The 24,715-nt window shown below is 45.6% G+C and overlaps 1 protein-coding gene across 3 annotated transcripts in view; it reads right to left on the bottom strand.

Annotated features, from left to right (window-relative positions):
- ANO10 (anoctamin 10) overlaps nucleotides 1-24,715 on the bottom strand; it is a 220,766-nt gene that overhangs the window by 94,889 nt on the left and 101,162 nt on the right. For all 3 annotated transcript variants that reach the window (XM_075587055.1, XM_075587054.1, XM_075587056.1), the window contains one exon: nucleotides 4-123. In XM_075587055.1, coding sequence (XP_075443170.1) covers nucleotides 4-123 — 120 coding nt within the window. The remainder of the gene's footprint in view (nucleotides 1-3; nucleotides 124-24,715) is intronic.

Here is a 24,715-nt window from a genome sequence, read left to right as displayed (position 1 = left end):
TACCTGTTGTTGCTTGAGAGCTTCCATGGACTCAAATTCCAACCTGGCTAGTTTCATCTGGATGTCGTACGGTTTGTCAGGGATCACAAATGCCAGAATAAACTTCACCGCCAGCAGAGCATGCTGCAAAAGAGTAAAATAATCAGAGCTGACAGCATGTCAGGCGCAGGAATACAAATGGAAAATATGGCCCCAAAACTCACTTGTCAAGGCCTGAAAGCCAAACAGGGAAAAGTACAACAATACAAAAAACCAATGAACTTGCATAAATAACGGAGGCGAGATTGCATAATCAATTATCATTTTTGTTAAACTCCAATAGCGGATTTGTTTAAAATATCTCTGTAAAAAAAAGTGTTTTCACTGATATTTTCTCAAATATGACCTTATTTCAATATGTTTTGTCCACATGGAGGTGCACATTTAAGACATTGCTAAACAAATGATAGACCGGATGTTTTTTCCCCGATGTACATTATACGCTGGAAAACAAATATACAATTCCTGCGCGCCTCCCAAATTGGCTTGCAATTTATTAGTGAGATTTCTACGTTTTGATTCTAAGTCTAACAAAGGAGCCATTTACTTGCATATTTTGATCAAAAAAATTATTCAAGCCTGCTAACCCCCGTCAAGGTAAACTCCATTTTAGCAGGTACCCACACTAAATTAATACAGTTTCTTATTGTCCTGTGGACAAACCTTAGTAAAATATGTGAAAGTGCCTAAAGGGTTAAATGAACGAAGTATAATGATTTCTGTGATTCAGTGCAATTTAAAACAGGCAAAAGCCAGAAACAAGATTCCCTTGATATTATGAAGGAAAACTGTGAGTGCATAAGTTCCTTAGTGAAAATAATAATACATACTGTGGCGGCCGCCTTGATTCTACAACTTACCCGGATAAATGCGGGGCTTTTCTCCGTTTCTATCGGAGTTTCCCGCGCAGCGGCCGCATCATCAGATACGCGCTAATGGCGCTTATCATTGAAAGCGCCCGAGGCGTGGGAAACCTGCCGGAAAAAAGCCGCGCGCCTCCGTGGTTTTAAAATTCCCGCGGTGGCGGCCGCATTGGGATAAAGGCGGCCGCCACTGTACACACATAACTCGTAGTTCTGTCATAGACACACCACCTCTTCAGTAAAGAGTGGCGTTTATTATACCTTTATGTTAATTGGATAATCGGTTGGTAATGAGCTCAGAACCGGAGAGGAGGGACCACACACCGGCATTTGCCAGTCGTGTTTGCGCACGAGCAGCCGGCAGATGCCGATCACGCATGCGTAGTCAGCGCTCGCCATGGGGACCAAAAAACCAGCACAGCACCCGAAAAAGTCGGGACAGAGCCCTAAAAACCGGGGCATCTGGTCACCCTACTTAGCACTGCCATTCATCTACACCTGTCATGCATACAATGAACCCCTCTCACCACTGTATTATCAAAACTTCTTTCCTAATGTTCCATTCACACACAATTTATTAATGAATTATTAATTATCATTTAAAATGCACACTTTTTGCCTTGCAGTTAGTTAGTAAAATCTAAGCTGCATATGATTATAGGGTACTTTTTTTTACGGGATACCTCCAAGGCCGAGGGCTGTTCATGACAACACTTAGAATAAGAGTTGAGATTTGCGCTAGCACTATTAATTTAAAAAACAAACCTATGCCTTTGCTGTACTTGTTTCCCCCCTGCCATCACAAGACCAATATTTTAATCCAATCCTTGTACATATATATATATATTTTTAAAAACGGCTCCCAAAGCCACATATTCCGTTGGGAGTTCATCAAAGTGTTTCAACTTGTCCTAACCGTGTAAGATGGCATATGACTGACAAACCAAATTAAAGCTTTTACATCTATGATCCTACCTATCACAACGCAATAATGCAAAGTACTGCAAGTGATACCTTTTGCATTAAGCAGTGTGTTGATTTGTGTAATTATTCCACCAGCACCAGATAAATGCACCGGATCTCTGCGATTTCACCTACGCATAATAGCATAGTAGTGGTCGCAGCCCTGATGGATTAACGCTGTTGGTCCCATTGAGAAGCATGGACCCCACACAGCTCCGTGGCAGCAGACAGTGCCGAAGTCTTTTGCTTATTGATCCGCGGAGCCAGGGACAGCGAGTCTTGCTACATCTGTGCGGTACAACTATCATATTCTAAGTCTGGTGTAGCTATAAAGACAAGTGCTGGCTAAGTAAATGGGCTTTGAGGCGTCGCATTAGTATATATGGGCCATGGTTTTCACACTGTGATAGATCTGTATCCAGCGACGGATTTCAAACTCCGCCTCCCCTAGGCACTTCGGCCTCCTCCTTGCTGCCGCCCTCCTGCTCCTTTGGAATCCCAGCGTTAAATGAAGCCGTGGACGTCACCAATGTGACGGCGCACTGCGGCGTTTCCGTGGAAACGCGACATCATGCCATGGCAATGAGCTACCGTGTGATGCCACGTCGGTGACGTCACACCGCGTCGTTTGACTCTGGGATTCCAAAGGAGCAGGAGGGCGGCAGCAAGGAGGCGGCCGACACAGGCAAGTGCCTTCCCATTAGGTCCGATAGGCCAGAGAGTGCAGCAAAAGCATACGGGGGTGTACATTTTTGCCACCCCAAAATGTCACCTCCCTAGGCCCGAGCCTAATGGGAAATCTGCCATGGTCTATCTGTTTCAGTATCACTTGTGGCTGCAATCTATGCAAGGGTAGAAGCATATAGTATTGTTTGTGGATTAAGCTCTCTAAGTATTAACGTTTCCGAAGTGTGCAAAGAGATACAACCTACGAAAACTGACCTGATAATACTTTCTATCTTCTAAGTAAAAGCCCTGTGAGGGGTGTTTGCTATGGGATGGGCGGGCTATGGCAAGACATTGATAAAGCCACTCAGAATTGCTTTATTATAAAGCATGTTCACCAGGTGGAAATCTTCACTCCAAAATAAAAAGTGACAGGAAATTTTAGCAGCTTACACAAGAGCAGCGAACTGCTCTGTGTTGTAAAACCTGTCAAGGCAGTAAATGTTGTCCATGGTCTCCTGCCAGCAAAGATGTTGATTCCAGGCTTACCATCTGCCAAATTGCAAGAATAGGAACTTTTTTTGAGTCTCTCTCTGATGCCCCCTGCTGTACTAAGAAAAGGCTCTGTTCCCGTGGCAGCTGCACACCTCGCGCGTGATGGTCTTCTGTTCGACCCGACAAGCAACAAGAGAGCCAGTTTCGGAAGCAGCAGCAGCTAGAATTTGCAGCAGTGTGCGCCAAAACCCAACTCAAAATGCAAATGAGAGTTCTCAATAGCTAATTTCATTTCCAATCTAGAAAACGGCTAAAGCGCTCAAATGCAGGTACAATGAGTAAGATAAGCCAAACCACTAAACCAGGGTACTAATAAAAATAATATAGTACTTAATGTGCAATAGTATGGGTACTATCCTCCTGAAGACAGGTGGTAGACGGTACAAGCCCACTCACCCTCAGTCTCATCGGCAGGTTCCCCTGAGAATAAGCAATACTCACATCCTGGTGGTAGGTAGGCAAGCTGTGCAGCTACAATTATGCAATAACAGGAAAAGGGAGACCAAAAAGCACACCAGCAAAAACGGAGAAGGAAGGACCCAAAAAGGAAAAATGATTAAAAGGGCACTTTAATGTGACAAGAGACCCATCCAACGTGTTTCGAACGTCACAGTGTTCTTTTTCAAGGAACGCTGTGACGTTCGAAACGTGTTGGATGGGTCTCTTGTCACATTAAAGTGCCCTTTTAATCATTTTTCCGTTTTGGGTCCTTCCTGCTCCGTTTTTGCTGGTGCGCTTTTTGGTCTCCCTTTTCCTGTCATTTCCAATCTAGTATGTCTACGGCAAAACCTTTTCTGTTCCATATCCAGCAAATCCAAAACAGAGGAATGCACAAGAGGTGAAGTAGCCCAAAGCAGGACTCTTCCAGCAGTTCCCTAAAGGGGCCCGACTGGAAAACATTTAGGAGCAGAGAAGTCACAAGCAATTATTATTGCAATGCCATTTTACATACAATTGAAAGACTTCCAAAATATATTTCCACATTTTGCAAGCGTTTATAACATCTATACCACTTATATGTACATTACGGTAACTTATATGTGAGTTTTAGCGTGGCAAATTGCCCGTAGCTGCCTAAGCAACTAGTATGAAATTAGCAGAGAGTCCAAGGTTTGCGGGCTGCTTTTGGCCTGCAAGCCTGCATGGCCTCAAGCGTTTCCTGGCCTAGAGCAACAGAGGGAATACTTCAATTACTTCCAATGGACATTTTCCTTTGTCTGGGTACTTTTTGGCATGGAGCTTTGCTGATGGGAAAGTCAGGAGCCCAGTTGGTCCCTGTACAGTATCACTTCACACAGTAGGTAGAGCTTAAACTAATTAATTTAACGCCAGAAGGGCAAACAATGAAGCAAAGGGATTACAATATACAGTAACTCCAGGGAGACATGAGCAGAGTGGTCAGTGTACAGTGGAAATACTTTTTAAATGGCCCTTCTGCCACTGAATAAACGATAACGCTTCATAAGTAAAATCAAAAGAAAAGAGCACTGTAACACGCTTACACTGTATCCCCAAAATGTTCAATTTCACATGAACTATAGATGTAGCAAGCCTAAGAGTTTGCGGTATCATAGTCTCATAACCGCAGTGATAGCAGAACAAAAGCATTAGCTCTGTGAGGGGTCCCATTGAGAAACATGGACCCCCAGCAGCTCCATTGCGACAGACCCTGTCACCGGTGCCTAAGACTTTTGCTTGTTCATCCTCGGCGCTGGGGACAGTGAGTCTTGTTACATCTGTGTGGTACAAGTAGCATATTCTAAGGCAGGGGGGCCCAAACTGGGGGGGCGCACGATTTTTCAGGGGGGGTGCGGCAGTTGCAGAGGTCCCGCGCTCTTCCCCCAAGGCATTTAAATTAATGTTGGGGCATTGCGTGAAGCCTCTGCAACGTCCCTTACCTTGTCTTCGGTGACGTGTCACCATGGCAACGTGACGTCACCCATTAAACGCCGAAGACAAGGTAAGGAGGGGTGTGCGAGCAGGGAGGGAGAGCAGGCAGGGGGGCACAGCGGGGAAAGTTTGCGCTCCCCTGTTCTAAGGCCTCAGCCACGGTGGCGCTGAGCGGGCGGGGGCGCTCATGCTGGCCGCTATGAAACACATTGAGGCAATGTGTGTGGCCAGCATGAGCAAGCACCTGCTCGGCACTTATATGCTTGCAGAGCAAGCAAATTTGTATTTGCCGCTCGCAAGCGCGTCACGTGAGCGGTTCGCCCAATGAGGCCGAACCAGCTCCATGATGTTGTGGCCGCACCCCCAGGCGAGCGCGCACCTAGCTGGCCACAAAAGCGCCTGGCCGAGCAGGGCGGAGCGCACGAGCGCCAGCGCACCCGCTCTCTGCCTGGCCGCAGCCTAAGGCTGCTTCCAATGTTAACATCACTTGTGATTTCAAGCCAATCCCAAAGTAAAGGGAAGGGAACAAGAGTTACAGGAAAGGGAACTTCTCTGAGAAATGTTTAATTTCTGGGGCAATCATACAGTACAGTTTTCAAAGCTTTCATTTTAAGTTCTGCATTGCAATGAATGGGCTGAACTGTTAACTTTGTTGATTATAGAAATTAGGTCATGCCGCAAAATTATCCCACTTGAAGGACAACTAATGTCAGTGGTCAGCGTTCTCCAGTAGAGGTAAGTCGTGGTTCTTGCCGGATCGTTGTGTTCTGATGCGGCTTACCAGTAATCTTTTTTTTTTTTTTTTTAAACCTAAAAGCGACATGACGCGTTTGCAAAAATGTTGGCTTTCTGTCAGGTTTTCTCCCTTTAGTTTTTTATCTCCTGGGAAAGTAGATATAAATAGTGTTATAACCAAACCACTGTACTTTTATCGTCTTTTCATCCTTTGATCTCCAAATTCTTTTTAACTGCAACTCGTCTCCTTTGTAGTCAGTGAAGCATTCTATCGCACAAGAATACTTCATAAGCTGTTGCATGTGCGTGAACTTTTAATAACCAAAATGTCTCTTCTTCATGTCTCGAAGGCTCATATATATGTAACCCATGTCCCCACCCCCCCCCCCCAGACACAGATGCCATATCTAGGGTGTAGTGAGGGCTGGCTACATGTATGTTGGTGGTGCATACCTGCCGGTAACAGGAGGGCCTGAGTCTCCCGCGGTGATGTCGGGGATACAGGACCAGGCTTCTGGGGTATATGCCTCCATCTTCTCCTTAGCAACGGTGCAGCGCCTCCATCCTCTATAACTTCCCAGAATGTGGGGTAGGACCCTTATAGAGAAGTAACCCTGGTCCCAGGGTGAATGCTCCAGAACACACACAATCTGATGTAAAATCCGCAATGTCTCTTTATTGTCTCTGATCACAGCAGCAGCACACAGTAGCAGCAGTTCAGATATATGGGTATTCCTCCTCTCCTTCCCTCCAGTGATGTCTCCAGACAGGATGGTCTGGATGGGGCCTCAATACCCCAGCCTCCACCTCCACCAGGGTAGGCCCTCTGGGTGAGGCTAGATCTCCTGCCCCTCACCCCCTGAGCAGGGTGAGGGCATTGGTCCACCTCTATATAGGTCTGTCCTTATCTCCTCTCGGTCCTACAACACCTCAGACCGCACACTCTCCTCAGCTCCCATCTGATGCTCCCAGACTGACCAGCTACCCGCGCAGCTGTCACAGGGTCATCTCTCCTTTCTCTGGTGCAGCAGACACACTGCTCTCCAGAGACTCTAAACTCTCACAGGCCTGACAGACGAGACTCCACTCCATGCAGAACTGCCTTGACTCACATCCACACAGAACTGACACTCCAACAGACTGAACTCCATGCAGAACTGACATCACACACACACAGGACAGCCTACTAAATAGACTCAGCCCCGCCCCCATTATGTCAGCAGGCCCTCCTCTCTGTCTAGCCTGCACAGAGCTCAGGGGCCTGCCTCCACCACAGGGCTTGGTGAGGGGGGAAAACCCATGGTCACTACTGGCGCCTGCCCTTACAAGGGCTTATTCCAGTAGTAGAAGGATAAGTAGCCCGTTCTATTTACAGGGGGCTACACTCTCCCTCTGGTGGAATCCAATGGTCCCCACTTGGACTTACTTTTAGCAGAACCATCCTGCGTAGACAAACCTGGGAAACAAACACAGTGATATGTAAAAATGGTGTACAGCTCCTTTCTCATGCTGGCAGTAAGCCTGGTAAGTATGCAGGGTTCCCAGCAACAATCATGGAGGTTTGCCCTCACAACCTGGTGAGGTGTCATATGTAACCAGGGAAGTGACAACATGCTCTGTGTCCACTGTTAGTGACACAGAGGTGTGTCTGTTTTCTGAGTCTATATAAGACACAGCACTGCCAAAAGTTAGTGTGTTCTGTAGGAGTGATGTTCTAGTTCAGGGGAAGTGTCTGCAGCAGTTCAAGGCTGTCAGATTCTAGTGCAAGCTGATTACACACTGTGTTCAGGGACCTGACACAGATGGTGATATCCTTTAGGGGAGAGGTGAGCCAACTCTATTAAGAGAGGAGGAACCTTCTGAAGGGGGACCTCAACAAGATGAGCGGCTGAGCACGACCGCTATGAGAGGCAGTCTGCCTAATCAGATGCAAATAAAGATGCCCTTGTTCACTACATCCCTTCTGTGTGAGTGTGGAGTCATTCTGCAGAAGGAGGTACCACAGAGGAGTTCCCCGTCAGATAAATCCCCCTGCGGCAGCAGAGATCCTGATGGGGTGGAGGCGCTGCATCGAATGTGAGTAGGACTCAGAGACACTACCTCAGACGCCTGTCATGGTGATATTCCCCATACCAACCAGCGGGAGACTCATGAGTCCTGTAAGCCAGCAGGTGCACCACAACATACACATCCATGTAATTGGGGGCTTTCCTTACATATGGGTCAGGATAGGCAGGGCCCAGTAAAAACACCGTTACAGTTGGAGGCGCTGCTGAGATACCTATCAACAGGACAGGCTTTTGCTGGGCACACTAGGAAACAGGGAGAGTGTATGCTGCCAGTCAGTGCTGTGTATGGAGACGGAGCCTAGGGGTAGTCAGGAGTGTGATGGAATTGTCAGCTCGCAAAGTACAACCTAGGATCCTGAGAGGAGTACAGTGGGTCTGGAGCCAGGGCTATAGCTGTCCTAGTCACCTTGAGGCAGCTAGTCGTAGGATGCCTGAAGGGATAGCCCGGATAACTCGGGTCAGGAATTCTGGAGAGGATCTGCGTTAGTGATGGCCAACAGTAGGTAGACTCCCTAGTACTGCATGGGAGAAGCCAGAGTACTCTAGCCAGGAGCCAGGACACTTACCGCAGAGCACAGACTGGAGGAAGGTAGACACAGCATACACTGAGAGACTGAGCCGAGCCTTAGGTAGTGAAGCATGAGTCAAACATACATTAGATACATGTAGGTGGTGCATCGTGGCATTCTTTATTGCATCGAAATGGCAGCTGCCCCGCAGAGACGAGCACCATGCGTGATAATAGAAATTACAGAGTAAAGATGGCGACCGCAAGTAGAGAAGCTCCGCGTGGTGCGGAGAGTCCAAGGTGGCGGACCGCGGCTGATGGAGGGAGCGCACGTGGTGTGTATGCCACAGAAGAGAGAGCTGCAGAAGGGACTTTTGCAAGTCTGTTGTGGAGTGGCGCCAAGGCTGTGGCCGCGCCGTTTTTGTCCTGCCTAGGATCCCGGGGTGCTACCCTGGAGGACAGTGTTGAGGACATTGTGTTTGTGTGGTGCGGATGGAGAACCTGATTCCCAGACGGTGATCCCTATACAAAGATCTACCTCAGTTGCTATTGTGAATGGCCGTGCAAACCAAGATGGCGGTTCCCGCTTCCCTGGGAGACCGCGTGGGCCTAGTGCAGAGAATTCTGCAAATGCAAAGATTGCAAGAAGTTGTCCGGGATTGGCGCCAAGTAAAGAACCCCACCCTGCTGGGGGTTGTGGCGCGAAAGCGGTGGCCGCGCCCTCCTGGACTGTGACAGGCTCAGAGCCAGTGCAGGGTCACCCAGTGAATCTATGGGACCCTCCCCTAATATCTACCAGGGGGAGGGATCTCTACCTTTGCCAAATGAGAGTGGAGCTAGCTAAGGGAGGAGTTAAAGGAACGGCCCCTGCCCTTCAGTTGCGAGGAGCTGGTGAACAGGCAAGACCACTGTGCAAAGTGTCCCCTGTAACCAGCGCTACAAGTGAGAAAGAAATGGACATTTCAGCTCACCCCTACTCGTTGCCAGGAGGCTTCCTGGTGATTAAGGCGGGTGACACCGAGACGATACGATGCCTGTGTATGCAGTGCCGATTGCCGGGTGGAGAGGCCAGTACCACGGCAAGGTGTCCCCAATGTGGCATCCATTATCAGTGGGCCGTGCAGCCCTTTGTGCCGGGGTATACCGTGGAGGCGGGAGCAGAGACAGCCAAGCTGATGGCTGAAGCCTCGCCCAAAGTCAAGGAAGAGCAAGCTGATCCCGGAGAATGGGGATCGCTGTTGATGATCGCAACAGAGCCTAAAGAGATCGGGGCCTGCTACCGCAGTGAGAACCTGGAACCTCACTGACGGTCCCCTGCGAGAGTGCCACTACCTGAGTCGGAGTCTGCATCTTCGGACGAAGAACAAGCCAGCCCGACATCGGTGGTGATGCGCCTACCGGCGGACCACGGCAGCGGAGCTGTAAAAGAACCCGCCCTTACCTGCAAAGTAGCGGAGCTGAGTCGAGGTGCCGAGATCACCTGTGCGGAGACAACCGGAGCGGAGGAGTCCCACGGCCGTGGTGACTTCCAACGCGGAAGGCGGAGACGACACCATCCCGAGCTGAAGGAGCGGTGAGACACACCCTTACTCTCCACAGGCACCGATGGCGACAGCGAAGGAAGGCCCAGCCAAGGCCCAAGCGGAACGGAGGGCAGAACCTTCACTTCCGGCGGCGGATGTCGTTGTGGAAGAAGAGGTTCCGGTTGGGAACCCAACCCAAGATGGCGGCGCTTCATCCCCAGAAACTGATGACATCACTTCCGGCGGACACTGCGGAACCGGATGGAAGATGGCCGCGGCCTCGCGACCGCCGTGCTGTACCAGGTCGCCTGGATCCGGGAAGGGAAAGAGCTGGCAGGCCCTGCGGAAGCCTGGGAACCAGGAGACGGGTGAGCCTGAATCCTAACCTGCTGGTACCAGCTGCGGTATCGAGAAGCTGCGGGTCGTAGTCCCGCAGCGGCCACTAGCGTTTCCCTATGCCCAGCCCCCGGCCCTAGTTAAAACCCCTGCCCCTGTCACCTTCTCATCTGGGTCCCAGTCAAGCCAAGGGTTGTCTGGGGAGTCACGGGACACATCCGATGAACGGACTGGTTCAAATTTGGACTGGGGGGACTGTTTCACCTCTGACGAGGGATCAGGGAGGGAAATGTCGTTGCGGAAAATGTCCTCCTGTACCAGTGATGGTAATAGTGCTGTAAATGTAAGGTTTGGCCTAAGCGCCTTGGATCTAATTCGAGGTCCACAGGGACATCCGGGATTTCTTCGGGGGGGGGGGGAACCGGAGGAAAGTGAGCCTAAGGTAGTAGTCACTGAACGGGCACAGGAGAAGGAAGCCAGGTGGTGGGCACCCATGTTTGAGGGATATGAGGCATGGATGGACCATACCCGGTTCATATTAAGGAGGGATGGAGTAGTGGACTACTGGTGGGAGATAGGATAGTTCTCTGAAGAGGAGCGCTTAGAAGAGCTCCGGATACGGTGGCATGATATCCAAATGGGGGTAGTCACTCTCCGAGGATCATCTATATTTCGTGACCTAGTCGAGCCCAATGAGCCGTTGTCGTGGGTACTGCCAGGCAGGGCAGGCAATAAGAAATTAATACGAACTAGCAGGGCTGAAAGAGCCATTGTAACCAAGTACAAAAAATCCCATGGCCTAGAGTACCCCTACGTGCCTGAACCCTTAATGCAGGAGATTGAGGATAATAGGGACGTGTGGTTGAGGGAGACTGTGGAAGAATACATCATGGGCAAATCAGGTGGCTATTCAGGTTTTAAAACTGAGGAGCGAATCTCCCATTTTATGAGAGTGTGGAGTGTTGGGCGCAACATTTTCATGAATAGGATGGAGTACCGGCCAGAAAATGGGCCGCCTAGAGCATACAGTGTGACTGTAAAAGATGCCAATGGTAGGGAGGTGCAGAAGCCAGACCCTAGGCACTATTATTAAGGTGGATTCTCCTTAGGAGCAGTGCAGTCTGCCGGTCAGAATGTACTGTATGCAATTATGTTTTGTAGAAACCTTGATGTGTGAAATAATGTACTGCCATGATAATATGTTGTTCTGTTGTGTGTTGCAGTGCTACCTGGAAGAAGTTTCCACAAATTTACATCCCAGCCGGGCCGTTGGGTTTCACCAGGGGGAGAATGTAGCCATATGTAAAAATGGTGTACAGCTCCTTTCTCATGCTGGCAGTAAGCCTGGTAAGTATGCAGGGTTGCCAGCAACAATCATGGAGGTTTGCCCTCACAACCTGGTGAGGTGTCATATGTAACCAGGGAAGTGACAACATGCTCTGTGTCCACTGTTAGTGACACAGAGGTGTGTCTGTTTTCTGAGTCTATATAAGACACAGCACTGCCAAAAGTTAGTGTGTTCTGTAGGAGTGATGTTCTAGTTCAGGGGAAGTGTCTGCAGCAGTTCAAGGCTGTCAGATTCTAGTGCAAGCTGATTACACACTGTGTTCAGGGACCTGACACAGATGGTGATCTCCCTTAGGGGAGAGGTGAGCCAACTCTATTAAGAGAGGAGGAACCTTCTGAAGGGGGACCTCAACAAGATGAGCGGCTGGGCACGACCGCTATGAGGGGCAGTCTGCCTAATCAGATGCAAATAAAGATGCCCTTGTTCACTACATCCCTTCTGAGTGAGTGTGGAGTCATTCTGCAGAAGGAGGTACCACAGAGGAGTTCCCCGTCAGATACATCACCCTGCGGCAGCAGAGATCCTGATGGGGCGGAGGCGCTGCATCGAATGTGAGTAGGACTCAGAGACACTACCTCAGACGCTTGTCATGGTGATATTCCCCATACCAACCAGCGGGAGACTCATGAGTCCTGTAAGCCAGCAGGTGCACCACAACATACACATCCATGTAATTGGGGGCTTTCCTTACATATGGGTCAGGATAGGCAGGGCCCAGGGAAAACACCGTTACATACATCTCCTGTGCTTCAGCTCCTATACATTGTAGAAAGCATGGGAACAGCACGTCCCTGTTGTACACCCTACAATGGGAATTGAGTTAACCCATTGACTTCTAAAAAATAATGGGATACAGTATACCACATACGATCTAACCCTAGAGCCCTTCCTGAACTAAAGAGGAAGGTGCCATCCTCTATATCGAGTGCTTTCTGCACAGCAGAAGTTCAGGGAGATCGAACACTTTGAAATCACCTAACATTCACTGGATGTCTATAGAAACGAAAAAAGAGAGCGCCCAATCCTAGTGCAATATGTAAAATAATATCATTTAATATACAAAAAAGAGTCCAACAATTTAAAACTCACAAACATGAATAAAAGAGCATTTTATGAGTAATACTCATGCACCAAACACAGGAACTCTGCTGCTCTGCTCACACGCCTCTCCACTGCACACGATCATGACACGATCAAAACCCCTCTGAGCCACCGTCCAGCAGGAACTCAGGTATCGTGTCACTTCTCCTAGTCACTTCTCCAATACCTGAGTTCCTGCTGGACGGTGGCTCAGAGGGGTTTTGATCGTGTGCAGTGGAGAGGCGTGTGAGCAGAGCAGCAGAGTTCCTTTTTTTTGGTGCATGAGTATTACTCATAAAATGCTCTTTTATTCATGTTGTTTGTGAGTTTTAAATTGTTGGACTCTTTTTTGTATATTAAATGATATTATTTTACATATTGCACTAGGATCTGGCGCTCTCTTTTTTTCGTTTTTATAGATCTACTGGGAGGATGTTGGTTCCACGTAGAAGGCTGCCAGTATCCTGCAAAGAGTGCTATTCTTGATTTGAGTATACAGTTTTTATTCATCCATTCATGGTTTTTTATCCACATTGATTTTTTCCAAATCTAGGATTATTGTTTACTATTTCTTTACCGCTTTAAATAAAAAATAAAAAACTTGCCTACAAAACCAGTGGCAAGATGCCGTTTCTTCCCCCTAGTCAAAACCGCTTAACTGCTTCTTGACAGGGAGATTGGTTATTTTAATAAGACACATAACGATAGTTGCATTGATAATGTCTGTAAAAAAGGACATCATTGCTACTTTACACTGTTAGCTCCACTGCCTGAGGCAACACCTGTCATAACCAAGACACTCTATGGAGGCTGCAAGTTTAAATCCATGCTACAGAGGTTACATTTCATTAACAAGGAAAAGAACCTCAAATCTTAAAAGGTTAAAAATAATTGAACCAAAATGACTCGGGGCTGATATTGTTCAAGACACAGTCTGGGGATTTACATCACAGTAATCTATTTTAAAGAAATATTGTTAGAAGCTATAACCATCAAAATGTACATTTTGCTTCGCAGCAACTTCTATAGGACACAATGCTTCTGAGAGCACAGACATGTAAAGAATTGGTTTCATGGTTTGCTATCGCACTTCTGAACACGCTAATGAAAATCTTCTAAAGACAAAAAAGAAAAAGCTATTTACACTTGACACATCTGTATGTAAGCCTCTCTACCCAGCTCCAAACTTCAAAGGAGTTTACATCGGATTGACTATATACATGGCAGTGCTCAGTCTCTCATACCTGTTCATGGTGCTGGGTACAGGTAGGTGCAGGCTGGGCGTGAATAAGCAGATCGAAAATGGATGGGCGCCAGGAACTTTTATAAAACATCAATGGCGTTTTATTTTGTATCCGTCTATAAGGCTGCACAGGTATTGATATACATTTCATTTGACAGAAACTTGTGGCAAAACATAATACTCTGAACTTCATCCCCTTTGTACCTAGGGAGGAACTTGATTTATCTGGGCTTCGTCCCCTTTGTAGCCCTCACTCATACGCTGGGGAGGTACTTCGCTTGTTACCCATAGTAAGGTTTAAATTGGCAGTCTCTTGCATAGAGTTAGTAATGCCCCATATCGGATGGGTCTTTCATGGAATACACTTTGGGCTTTGAGTTTAACAATACGCACACTATGTACTGCATACTTCTGCCATACCCATTGGATCAGGATTGCACTAGGAACTTTCCAGTTGGGCCGATTCAAACATTCATCCTGAGTTACTAAGCCTGCTTCCTCCTTTTAAATAGTGAGAACAATCTCGGACCATTACTACTGGCTCTTACGTAAAGGGCACTGAACACAACAAACTTAACACACAAACCTATTTACAAGACTTTCAATGAGGACCCCAGTCAGAACTCTGAAGAACCGGCTTCTAGAACATTCGGAGGAGCTATACAGTATATACCCTTCTATCTCCCTATAGTGACATCACTGGTCACAAGACATACAAGCGAGTGGCATCCCTTCTGCATAGTCACCCTACATCACGTGATGGGGAGGGAAGTTACCTCAGTGAGCCCACACAGTTAACCAATTAAGGCTGTTAACCCCTTATAGAATTAGTAGTCCCCCTAGGGGGTCTACATGTGTAAGACTATTAAGCAACAACTTCAACTGATTATTCATTTGTGTTGTAATGTCAGGAAATTGCACAAAGGCCACAACACACATGTAATCAAAAATGTCTATGTACTTGGCATTTATATTTTAAGCATAAAAGCAAGGTTGTGGTTTGTAAACTATCTTCTAAAAAAATCCAAAGGCTTTATTACCCTGGTCTTAACTTGGATTGTCCTCACTGAGGATTTGAAACATTGCTTTAATTGGTAGTTTGTCTCACTGTCATCTAAGCAGTCCTGACGTTTCGTATGTACAATGTGCTACTTCAGGCATCTTTGTCGAGTTATCTTATAAAGCAGTTATGTAATTTTTAATGGTTGTATATTTTCCCTAGCATAGACTTTCAGTTTCACTGGAAACATGAATTCCCTTTACATCTTGGAAAAATACCCCTTTGTCCTATCTTTACTTGGAACAAACAACCCATAAAACACTGCTGCTATGACAAGGAGTTAAAAACAGGGGGCAACTAGGACTGAAAGGGGCATTATCTCTTGCCATTGTTGTTTTAATAAATGCAGACGTTCTATAGGTTGAAAGCAATGTAATTGTTCTCCCGTGATGGATCAGCAAAAGATCCTGCTTCCCATTCATCACACCATAGCTGTCTATTTCAAAAAAGGAAGCATTGTGCTTTTCTAAATGGTTGCAAGGAAGCATAATACAGGCATACCCCGCATTAACATACGCAATGGGACGGGAGCATGTATGTAACGCGAAAATGTACTTAAAGTGAAGCACTACCTTTTCCCACTTATCGATGCATGTACTGCACTGCAATCGTCATATACGTGCAATAACTGATGTAAATAACGCATTTGTAACAGTCTCTATAGTCTCCCTGCTTGCGCACAGCTTCGGTACAGGTAGGGAGACGGTATTGCTGTTCAGGACGTGATGACAGGCGCATGCGTGAGCTGCCATTTGCCTATTGGGCGATATGTACTTACTCGCGAGTGTACTTAAAGTGAGTGTACTTAAAGCGGGGTATGCCTGTATATTTAAACTCACTAAAAAAAGAGCATAAAGAGGGAGGGGGGAAAAGTATTAAGTTTTATTTAATACTAAACAACTGCTTTATTTTTTTTAAAACACACATACAGTAGGATTTTGAAGATAATGCTGCTTGAAAGCAGCAATATGAAAAATACATTGATCGGACAGGAATGTGTTTATTAATTTAGAGACCGTGTGCAGTGTAATATTCTGTACATTAGACATGCAATTTCTTCATCACCAATTTAATGGCAGCTTATTAGATTCGGTATTAGCGCATTCGTTTTTGTAACGTCCCTTTAGAGAGAACCAAAACTTGGACCCCACTGTGAAACAAACTTTTAATGAAAACGGTGCATAAAGCTACCCTTGCGAATAGATTAGAGTCTGATTAATGCTGTGCTTGAAAATGTGATCTCGCTATCAAAACACTGAAATAAAAAGTCCCCAGAGCAGACTGCACACTAAATCCTCCAAAATCCATATACGACTTACCTTTAATTAATCAATTCAAAAATCCCAGATGACACAAAGGTCACTAAAATCATAAACAAATATGCAAACCTAAAATATTAGGTTATAAACCTGATTAATATGTTACTATGGCTAGTAGAAGCGGGCCTCAAATATAATATTTTAGCCATTTGATTTATTTTCTAAATTAAACGGTGTCTATTATGAGTGCCGGATTACTCACTAGGCACATGCCTGGAGTCCCCAAGGTTAGGGGGCCCATAGGTTGCGTGGGACCAGTGCTGCAGCCCCCCACCTTCCCATGCAGCAGCCTAAAGTCTGCCGTACTCTCCCTCATTCTGCCGGCGCCCGGATCCAATTTCTCACCGACCAGAAGAGGGAGCTGCAGAGTCCCCGGACCTCACCCAAGGTAAGGTGTGTGTGTAAGAGGGAGAGGTGTGTCTCTTACCTTATCCAGAGCGGCCCTCCTCCTGCACCGTTGCAATGTCATGGGGACCCGAAGTCAAATAACGCCACAACGTCACATGGTGACGCGTTGCCATGACAATGCGACGTCATATGATGCCGCGACTCTGCAAGAGGAGGGCCACTTCTAGCAAAGGCCCCTCAAAGTCTTGGTCCCTGGGGGCTCCAGAAAGCCTTAATCCGCCACTGCCCATTATATATGATTGTCCCGATACATTAATCTGTGGGGTCTAAAGTTGATTTCCCTGTATGACATAGTCAATGTAGTTTTCCTGACCGTTCGTATAGTGCCTCTAGCCTTGGTATGCAATAAGAATAAAGATACTAATAGCTAGATAAAACGAACAATCCTGAGAGAAAAGCTACAAAAAATGGGGCGGTGGGACAGGGGAACTTTGCATTCCCTAGTGCACCTGTCCCATTTTGAAATTAGCAGCGAAGGCCGAGTCAGATCCTTTTTCCATTTTACTTTAAGTTGTGATGTCAGCAGTAAATTACCTGGTAAATACCTCTATTAACCAGGGTAGGGGCACTTTGTTTTTTCAAAGGAAGGTATTTCCTACACATCCTAATATAAAATACTAACTCTTGCTGTATATAACTTCTACCTAAAAGCTGCAGTTCAAGCAATAACCTGCATGTTTTTTTAATGAATCAGTTCTGTACTATGAGAAAATACTTGTAGCATTTAAAAAAATAAACAATTTCAATTACATTTGTAATGTATTCTAATGTAACAAGCATTTTTGTTCCTATAGCAACCATTTACAAAATCACACCCCCTTCCCCTTTTGAAACAGCATCACCTTTTTTTTTTTTTTAGCCCTGCCCTCTCTAGGAGGGAACCAATTGGATCTAGTGCCTGCCTGGTCACATGATCTTCCTCACAGAACTTTGTTTGTCAGTGCAGCAGAATAGGACCCAAGATGCATTTAGTGAACCCCGAGCCGAATCTTCAACAATCAATCACATGAGAACGGATCAATCAGCAACTTAGCTAATCACTTTTCAGTGTGCACCTTGTACTGATGCACATATTAAATTAAAATAATAATAATAATAATAATTAAAACGACAGCTTGAACTGCAGCTTTAATAAACTTTGATGTACTATTCATTTGTTTTAAAGGAGCATCGCTTTAAAAAAGGGTCTCCGGAGCTGAACCGCGTCCATTTCAGCCCTGAGCAAAGCTCCTGCTTCCCGTGTCTCATGCATCTTTAATAGTCCCATGTCAAGCGGGCTGCCAGGAAGCCACAATTTACTATTGGGGGTCCTCTGAGCGGAAATTAACGCAGTTCTGTTTTGGAGACCCCCGGCTTTCCACCTTGTAAAATGGGAGAGGTTTCTTTTAATATGTGCACAAACAAAGCCTATACCTGTTATTATCTGCACACAATTAAAAAGCCTCCAGCACGGCTCTCTTCAATTACTTGTGAAAAAATAGAATACTTGTAGTAAATGCGTAGAAGTGTTCAGCAAAAAGCACTCGTTATTCCAATAGTAATCGTTACCTATTGAATATCTCGAGAGTAACCAGTGAGAGAAATTATTATTATCCTTTATTGGTAAAGCGCCAACATATTCCGCAGTGCAGTACAATGGAGGTACAGAGTGCCATCAATTACATAAACAGAATGACATACAAGTAAGGACAGACAAGCGCAGATACAGAAGGCATTGAGGACCCTGCTACGGAGAGCTTACAATCTAGAGGGAATAAGGGGCAATGTTGAAACATAAGGTAAAGTAGCTGCTCACTGTGGGCTGGAGTACATCACAGGGTGGAGTGTGGTCTAGCCACAAAGCTGGATCTACAGTATTCAGGTTTGGGGCTGTGGATGATAGGCGGTGTTAGATAGCATGGAGCTTGGACATTAATCAATTTCAGTGTCTTTTTCTAAGGAAATGGGTAGACTGCCGTATGCGTCACGTGTAGTATCCTATTTGATTTGCATTGTGGATTACAGGGCAATGGGTGCATTCAGAATGAGAAGGTACATGGTGGACCTGCATAAGGCTTACCTGTAGATGTGAGATGTCCACACGTACTGCAGTGTATTAATTTTCTAGGAAAGGGATAATTTTTCCAATGAACCCGACTATCTGCTTTAAAGCTGTTCTATAACAGGTCTCTAAGCAAACAAGCATGTGTGAGTATAGTGTATTCCTTTGTAGAACTTTTTACATAGGCTGCAAAAGTCAGTAGCTGTGCAGTTTCCAGTACAAATATGAATAGTAGATGATCAGAGCTAAGGGGGTTAGTCCACCTCTTCATGGATAAGGCCTGGGTCCCGTTACATCCGACGGCGTGCGCGCGTCACTCACCAGCTCCTTAAGTCCTTCCGAGCCGGCCCCAGTTCCTCCTCGCTGCAAGGCTCACAATGCGCTGTGACGCGTCAGCCAGCAGTGGATGAAAGAGGATTGTGATCCCGAGCGGTGATGCGTCACGTGGTGTGGCAGGGAGCCAATGAGGACGGGAGCTGTCTGGAGCTATGGGAGGGAGGCTTTGGGGAGGAGGGGAGCAGCGATTTCGTCTTCCAAATGATGCAGGTCAGGGAGGGCAAAAATGACATTTAAAGAATATCTGGGAGACTGGTCTGTGATGGTAAAAATAAGTGATGCACTGAAAAACACGGGGTCCGTACAATCCTCCATGGGCACTATTTCTAACATTAGGGATGCCGGATGGGGATGGACCTTCTGGGACGGTTCCATGTTCTTCGGTCTCCCCACCTCTTCATATGACAGATGGACCTTCTGGGCCGGTTCCATGTTCTTCCGTATCCCCACCTCTTCATATGACAGATGGACCTTCTGGGTCGGTTCCATGTTCTTCCGTCTGCCCACCTCTTCATATGACAGATGGACCTTCTGGGCCGGTTCCATGTTCTTCCGTCTCCCCACCTCTTCATATGACAGATGGACCTTCTAGGCCGGTTCCATGTTCTTCCGTCTCCCCACCTCTTCATATGACAGATGGACCTTCTGGGCCGGTTCCATGTTCTTCCGTCTCCCCACCTCTTCATATGACAGATGGACCTTCTGGGCCGGTTCCATGTTCTTCCGTCTCCCCACCTCTTCATATGACAGATGGACCTTCTGGGCCGGTTCCATGTTCTTCCGTCTCCCCACCTCTTCATATGACAGATGGACCTTCTGGGCCGGTTCCATGTTCTTCCGTCTCCCCACCTCTTCATATGACAGATGGACCTTCTGGGCCGGTTCCATGTTCTTCCGTCTCCCCACCTCTTCATATGACAGATGGACCTTCTGGGCCGGTTCCATGTTCTTCCGTCTCCCCACCTCTTCATATGACAGATGGACCTTCTGGGCCGGTTCCATGTTCTTCCGTCTCCCCACCTCTTCATATGACAGATGGACCTTCTGGGCCGGTTCCATGTTCTTCTGTCTCCCCACCTCTTCATATGACAGATCTGCAGAGCACATATTCCCTAGTAGCATTTGTGCTTGTCTCAGGGGTGGGAGAGAGACTCGTTACCACCAACTGCAAATAACAAAACCTCTGCCAAAAAACAGGGAGAGGTAGCATTTATTATGCACATATCTGCCTGCACGCTGCTGCTGATGCCGTTTTGGCCACGCCCCCTCCCCCTCCCCTCCCCCCCCCCCCCCGGTCTTGGTTGCGCCCACCCGATCCGTTTTGGCCACGGCCCCCCACGCTGAATAAAGTTAACTGCAGACCGCAGATTGCGGTGCAGTGACTTGCACGCGCCGCCAGCAAGCAAGGCGGCCGTGCAGGCGCATGCAGCGGGGCCTTAGCCTAACACAACAAGGCTTCTGAGGCGAAAGAGTGTTATCTTTCACTTTTAAAGCTGAAGTTCAAGCTGCCGTTTAAAAAAAAATTGCCATTCAATATGTGCATCAATACATTCTGCACATTGACAAGTGATTAGCTAAATTGCAGATCGATCCGTTCTCCTGTAATCGATCGCTTTGCTCAGGTTATTTAATTCAGTTATTACTGCAAGACAGTACCCACAATGCAAAGTTCTGTGTGGAAGATCATGTGACCAGGCAGTTACTAGATACAATTGGTGCACTGCTAGAGAGAGCGCATGGGTCAAGAGCCAAAGCCTATCTCAGAAGAGGAAGGGGATGTGACTTTGTAAATGGTTTTTATAGAAACAAAAATGATTGCTACATTAGAATACATTTAAAATATCTTTAAAGTACTGATTTATTTTAAAAAAAAACACATGTATGATATTGCTTGAACTGCAGCTTTAAGGGGCAATATACTAATCCTAGTCCGAACCTCTATTCCATACAATAAAGAAAAAAATCCTAGGGATTAAAGAAAAAAAAAAAAAGGAACTAATAGTTGCATTAAGTGCTTTGAAAGTGCACTCACTCTTCCATTGAAAAAGTCTCACTGTGGTGTTGAATTTCAGAAACAATGCTTATGCAGTATTACACGTGCCTTGGCAATACGGACCATGCTGTAGAAAGCATAAGATTTAATGTTTTACTGGGTTCGAATAAAAGGATCAAGGAAACTTTTCGGTGCTGATATTTTGGCAAGTATTTCTGTTTTTGAATAGCTCCTAGCGACTCAGGTTACCTGCTTTATTTGGTAAGCGTAAAGAAAATATTTTTTGCTTCTGAGGCACATCATATTTGAAATATCTCATCTCACATTTCTCTCATCTGTCTTCACAGCTGTGCTGTTATTATCCATGTGCCTTCTTCTCACGGGTGTGCTTTCACCAAACACTTGTGCCTTGTGATTTCTCTGGAAAACTAGCGTGCCATCACGGACTTTGCACTCCTTATGGCTCATCTTGGCATAAACAAAATAGTACCAGGAGGAGCGGCTCAGTGAGTTAAGACAATGAAAATAATAACACAGAGTTTGAATCAGGGGAACCTGGTTCAATTCCCTTGGGCAAGTCATTTTATCTCCCTTTGCCTCAGACACCAAAAACATAGATTGTAAACTCATCTGGGCAAGGACTGTCTCTAAAAATTCCTGTGTGCCATTTTCTGCGCATTATACTGTAATTGTAAAGCGCTTTGAGTCACCTGAAGAAAGGTCCATATGGGGCATGAAACGTGGTTTCTCCTCTGTTCTTGGCTGTTACAATAAATGAAGAATTGCGTTGTGAGCTTGTGAGTAGAGCTCCACTTTGAACCTCTCGCTTAGAGGAGGCCTGCACTTTGAGGAATCTGTTTGTCTGTGCTGTGTTGGCTGCACAAGCAGGATTCTCCACACCTGAAACCGTCTCCCCGCACTTTGGAACTGTACTCTTTATTATCCTGAAGCATAAACAAGCAATAAGAAAGCAGAAGTCTGTAAATCGAATAATGTTGCTGGGCCACTTGCCCCTCTAACTCTTGCACATTACAGTATTTCCTCCTCAAGGTTAAAACATGTGGCCAATCATTTATAATTAGAGATATATGTATTTCTTGTAGCATGCTCTAGCAATAAAAAAAAACAAGGGTCAAGGCAACATGTTATTATCAGAAGGCGATATTAGATGGAGAACACCTTATGCCAGTCACAATTCCTATATACAATCAGTTTACACCTACGAGACCTGGATACTGATTGGCAAAAGATCTTTCAGCGTGATGCATTATTAAATGATTGTTGTCACTTCCCCTGCTATGCCATGGAGTGAAATCTTCTGCGGAGAAGAGAAGATTAATATCAGCTCAGGGAAGCTGACAAGACTCCCAATCCTAATCTTCTAAAGTGACCGTTGGCGAGTTTGTACTAAACTGGAAATGAGTTAATAAAGCAAAGAGCCCGGTACAGCCAACAGTCCAACGCAAGAATTATCTTTGGCTGTAACACTCACTTAAATTGCCACAACAGCAGATCCTAACAGGAATGGCTTCTCTCTTTTCTCCTATAAACGCTTCATCACCCCCTGAAAAGCTACATGCAGCATTCTCTTTCCCTGGGGCCGATAAACACTGCCATCTGCAAGGATTTCCTGCTATGTCTGAAATAGATGTTCATATCATCTACCCAGCAAGACAAACCAAATGACAATCACAAAGTAAATCGGCTAAATGCATCCTGCTTCAGTCCCTGAGTCAACACCCTTTGTTCTTGCCCAATGCATGTCATGTTATTTTCTCTCTCGCTCTCTCCTACCCGGCAAAACTCGCCTTCCTCCAGCATACATATAAAAGAAAATCTATTCCACAATCAGGCAAATTGTACTCTGCTTAGTTTTAGTTATATGCATTACCCAGTGCTATTGCAGTCACCCAACAGGCTGCTTTCCTTTAGTAATTGTAAACATATAAAAGAAGTATGCATCTCAGCCCCTCTGTAGGGCGTAGGAAAAACACATCTCTGTAAAATGACTGAATTAGTTTCAACAATTTTGATAAAGTAATTGGGGGAGGGACGGGGGGGGGGGCGGACTGGTATTCTGTGCTTCATTAACTATGGGGAACTATGGGGAAAGGTGAAGGGGATTAAGAAGAAAAACAGGGCCGAGTGATCTTATGTGAAAATGTACTCATTAAGATATGTAATATGCATTTAAATTGGCATATTTCCAAGTATCTCAGGTGCATCTATAGGTATCGCCCCATGTGGCCCATAAATGAATCCATTCGGTGGTACATAATCAATGGACCATCTTCTAAATTGATCTCTCCCTGGCCCCCAAAAAACGCCACCTTTCCCCCTTCCTCCTCTCTCTCCCAGCAAACGCCCTGTTTCATGGTGTGGCTGTGAGCCACACCAGACTATGACTCAAATAACACTTGTCCCCTCGATACTCCACTTAACGGAGCTCACTAAACATCGGATTAATGTCATTAAGGCTCATTTGCATGTCATTTAGAATACTGTTAAAGATAACGCCAGGCGTTTTACAGGAGTAAAACCTAGTCAATGTCCCGTTAACATTAACTTCCCCCAAAAAAGAAAGACACTAACTTTTTGAGCCATAAGCAAAATTAAAATGTTAGATAGGTTCCAATATTAAAATCTATGTACAAGAGAAGATTATTTCTATTTTTTGGTACTAAGGATCATTTTTCTTTTCTTTTCTTACAACATTATTCTTCCGTTAGTTTACAAATCTGATGATAGATTTGTAGCCGTCTACCAGCATTAATCTACAAAAGTAATATGCTGTTGTTCTAGATCACAGTAGCGTTGAAGGGTGTGCTGTATCTGCAGCCTTACGCTAATAAATTATGAGAATGCTCCACATGGAACTGGCAGATCATCAATGGGTCATTAGTTTCAACAATCCAGCTTTTATGCAGTTGTATTGTAGGGGTTTTTTTATATTTGCAAAACAAAGAATCTTCCATTAAGGAGAGTGTAGTTATGTTATTTTGCCATTTTAGCCGTCTGCATGTAAAGAAAAATGAATCCCTAATGTGCAATTCACAGAAGCAAATTAAGTGAAACTATATCTGCTTATAGAAATAATGCATTCAGTTACATCGTATTAAAGTCAAAGTTTATTTTAAAAAAAATTTAAAAAATTCGTTTGTTACTGATGGCTTGATTTTATGTGTTGATTTTTCATTTGTTTGTTTCGTCTCCAAAAAAGAGATAAGGAAACGAGAACAGGAAGGAAAAGTCTAAGATTTCCAGAATGAACTTCTAAGCTAAATTCACAACAGTATAATTGAATTTGATGAACTACCACCTTCCAAACTGCTGCTATCTAAGAACAGTGGTTCAATAGATAGGGCACCAAAGCATAACACACACAAAAACCACACACATTATTTAAGCAAGACATGAATCTGCCTCCTATGGTTATTTACAAAATCTCTGGAGGATCAGAACATGTAGGACTCATGAAAAGGTCACAGCAACTAAAATAAATAGAGCATGTGTCATTATTTGCCTTTATTCTTTTAAATCAATTAGTTATCTAGTAAAGTGATATGAAAATTCGAACAGCTTCTTCTTAGTCTTCGCTGACGTCGGAGTAGTATTGATCACAATCGCAAAGCTCCTTCAATTGTATCCCTCGCTACACTACAGTGACCATGCAGACTCGGTCTCCAAAAGGCTACAGAATCTCCCGTTCTGGTAGCATGGCCCCTAATGAGGCGCCGTTG

The sequence above is a fragment of the Ascaphus truei genome, chromosome 2 (genome assembly GCF_040206685.1).
Source record: "Ascaphus truei isolate aAscTru1 chromosome 2, aAscTru1.hap1, whole genome shotgun sequence".
NCBI classification, from domain to species: Eukaryota; Metazoa; Chordata; class Amphibia; order Anura; family Ascaphidae; genus Ascaphus; species Ascaphus truei.
Note: the sequence above shows the minus strand (reverse complement) of the source record. Positions and strands in the feature narration are given on the sequence as shown.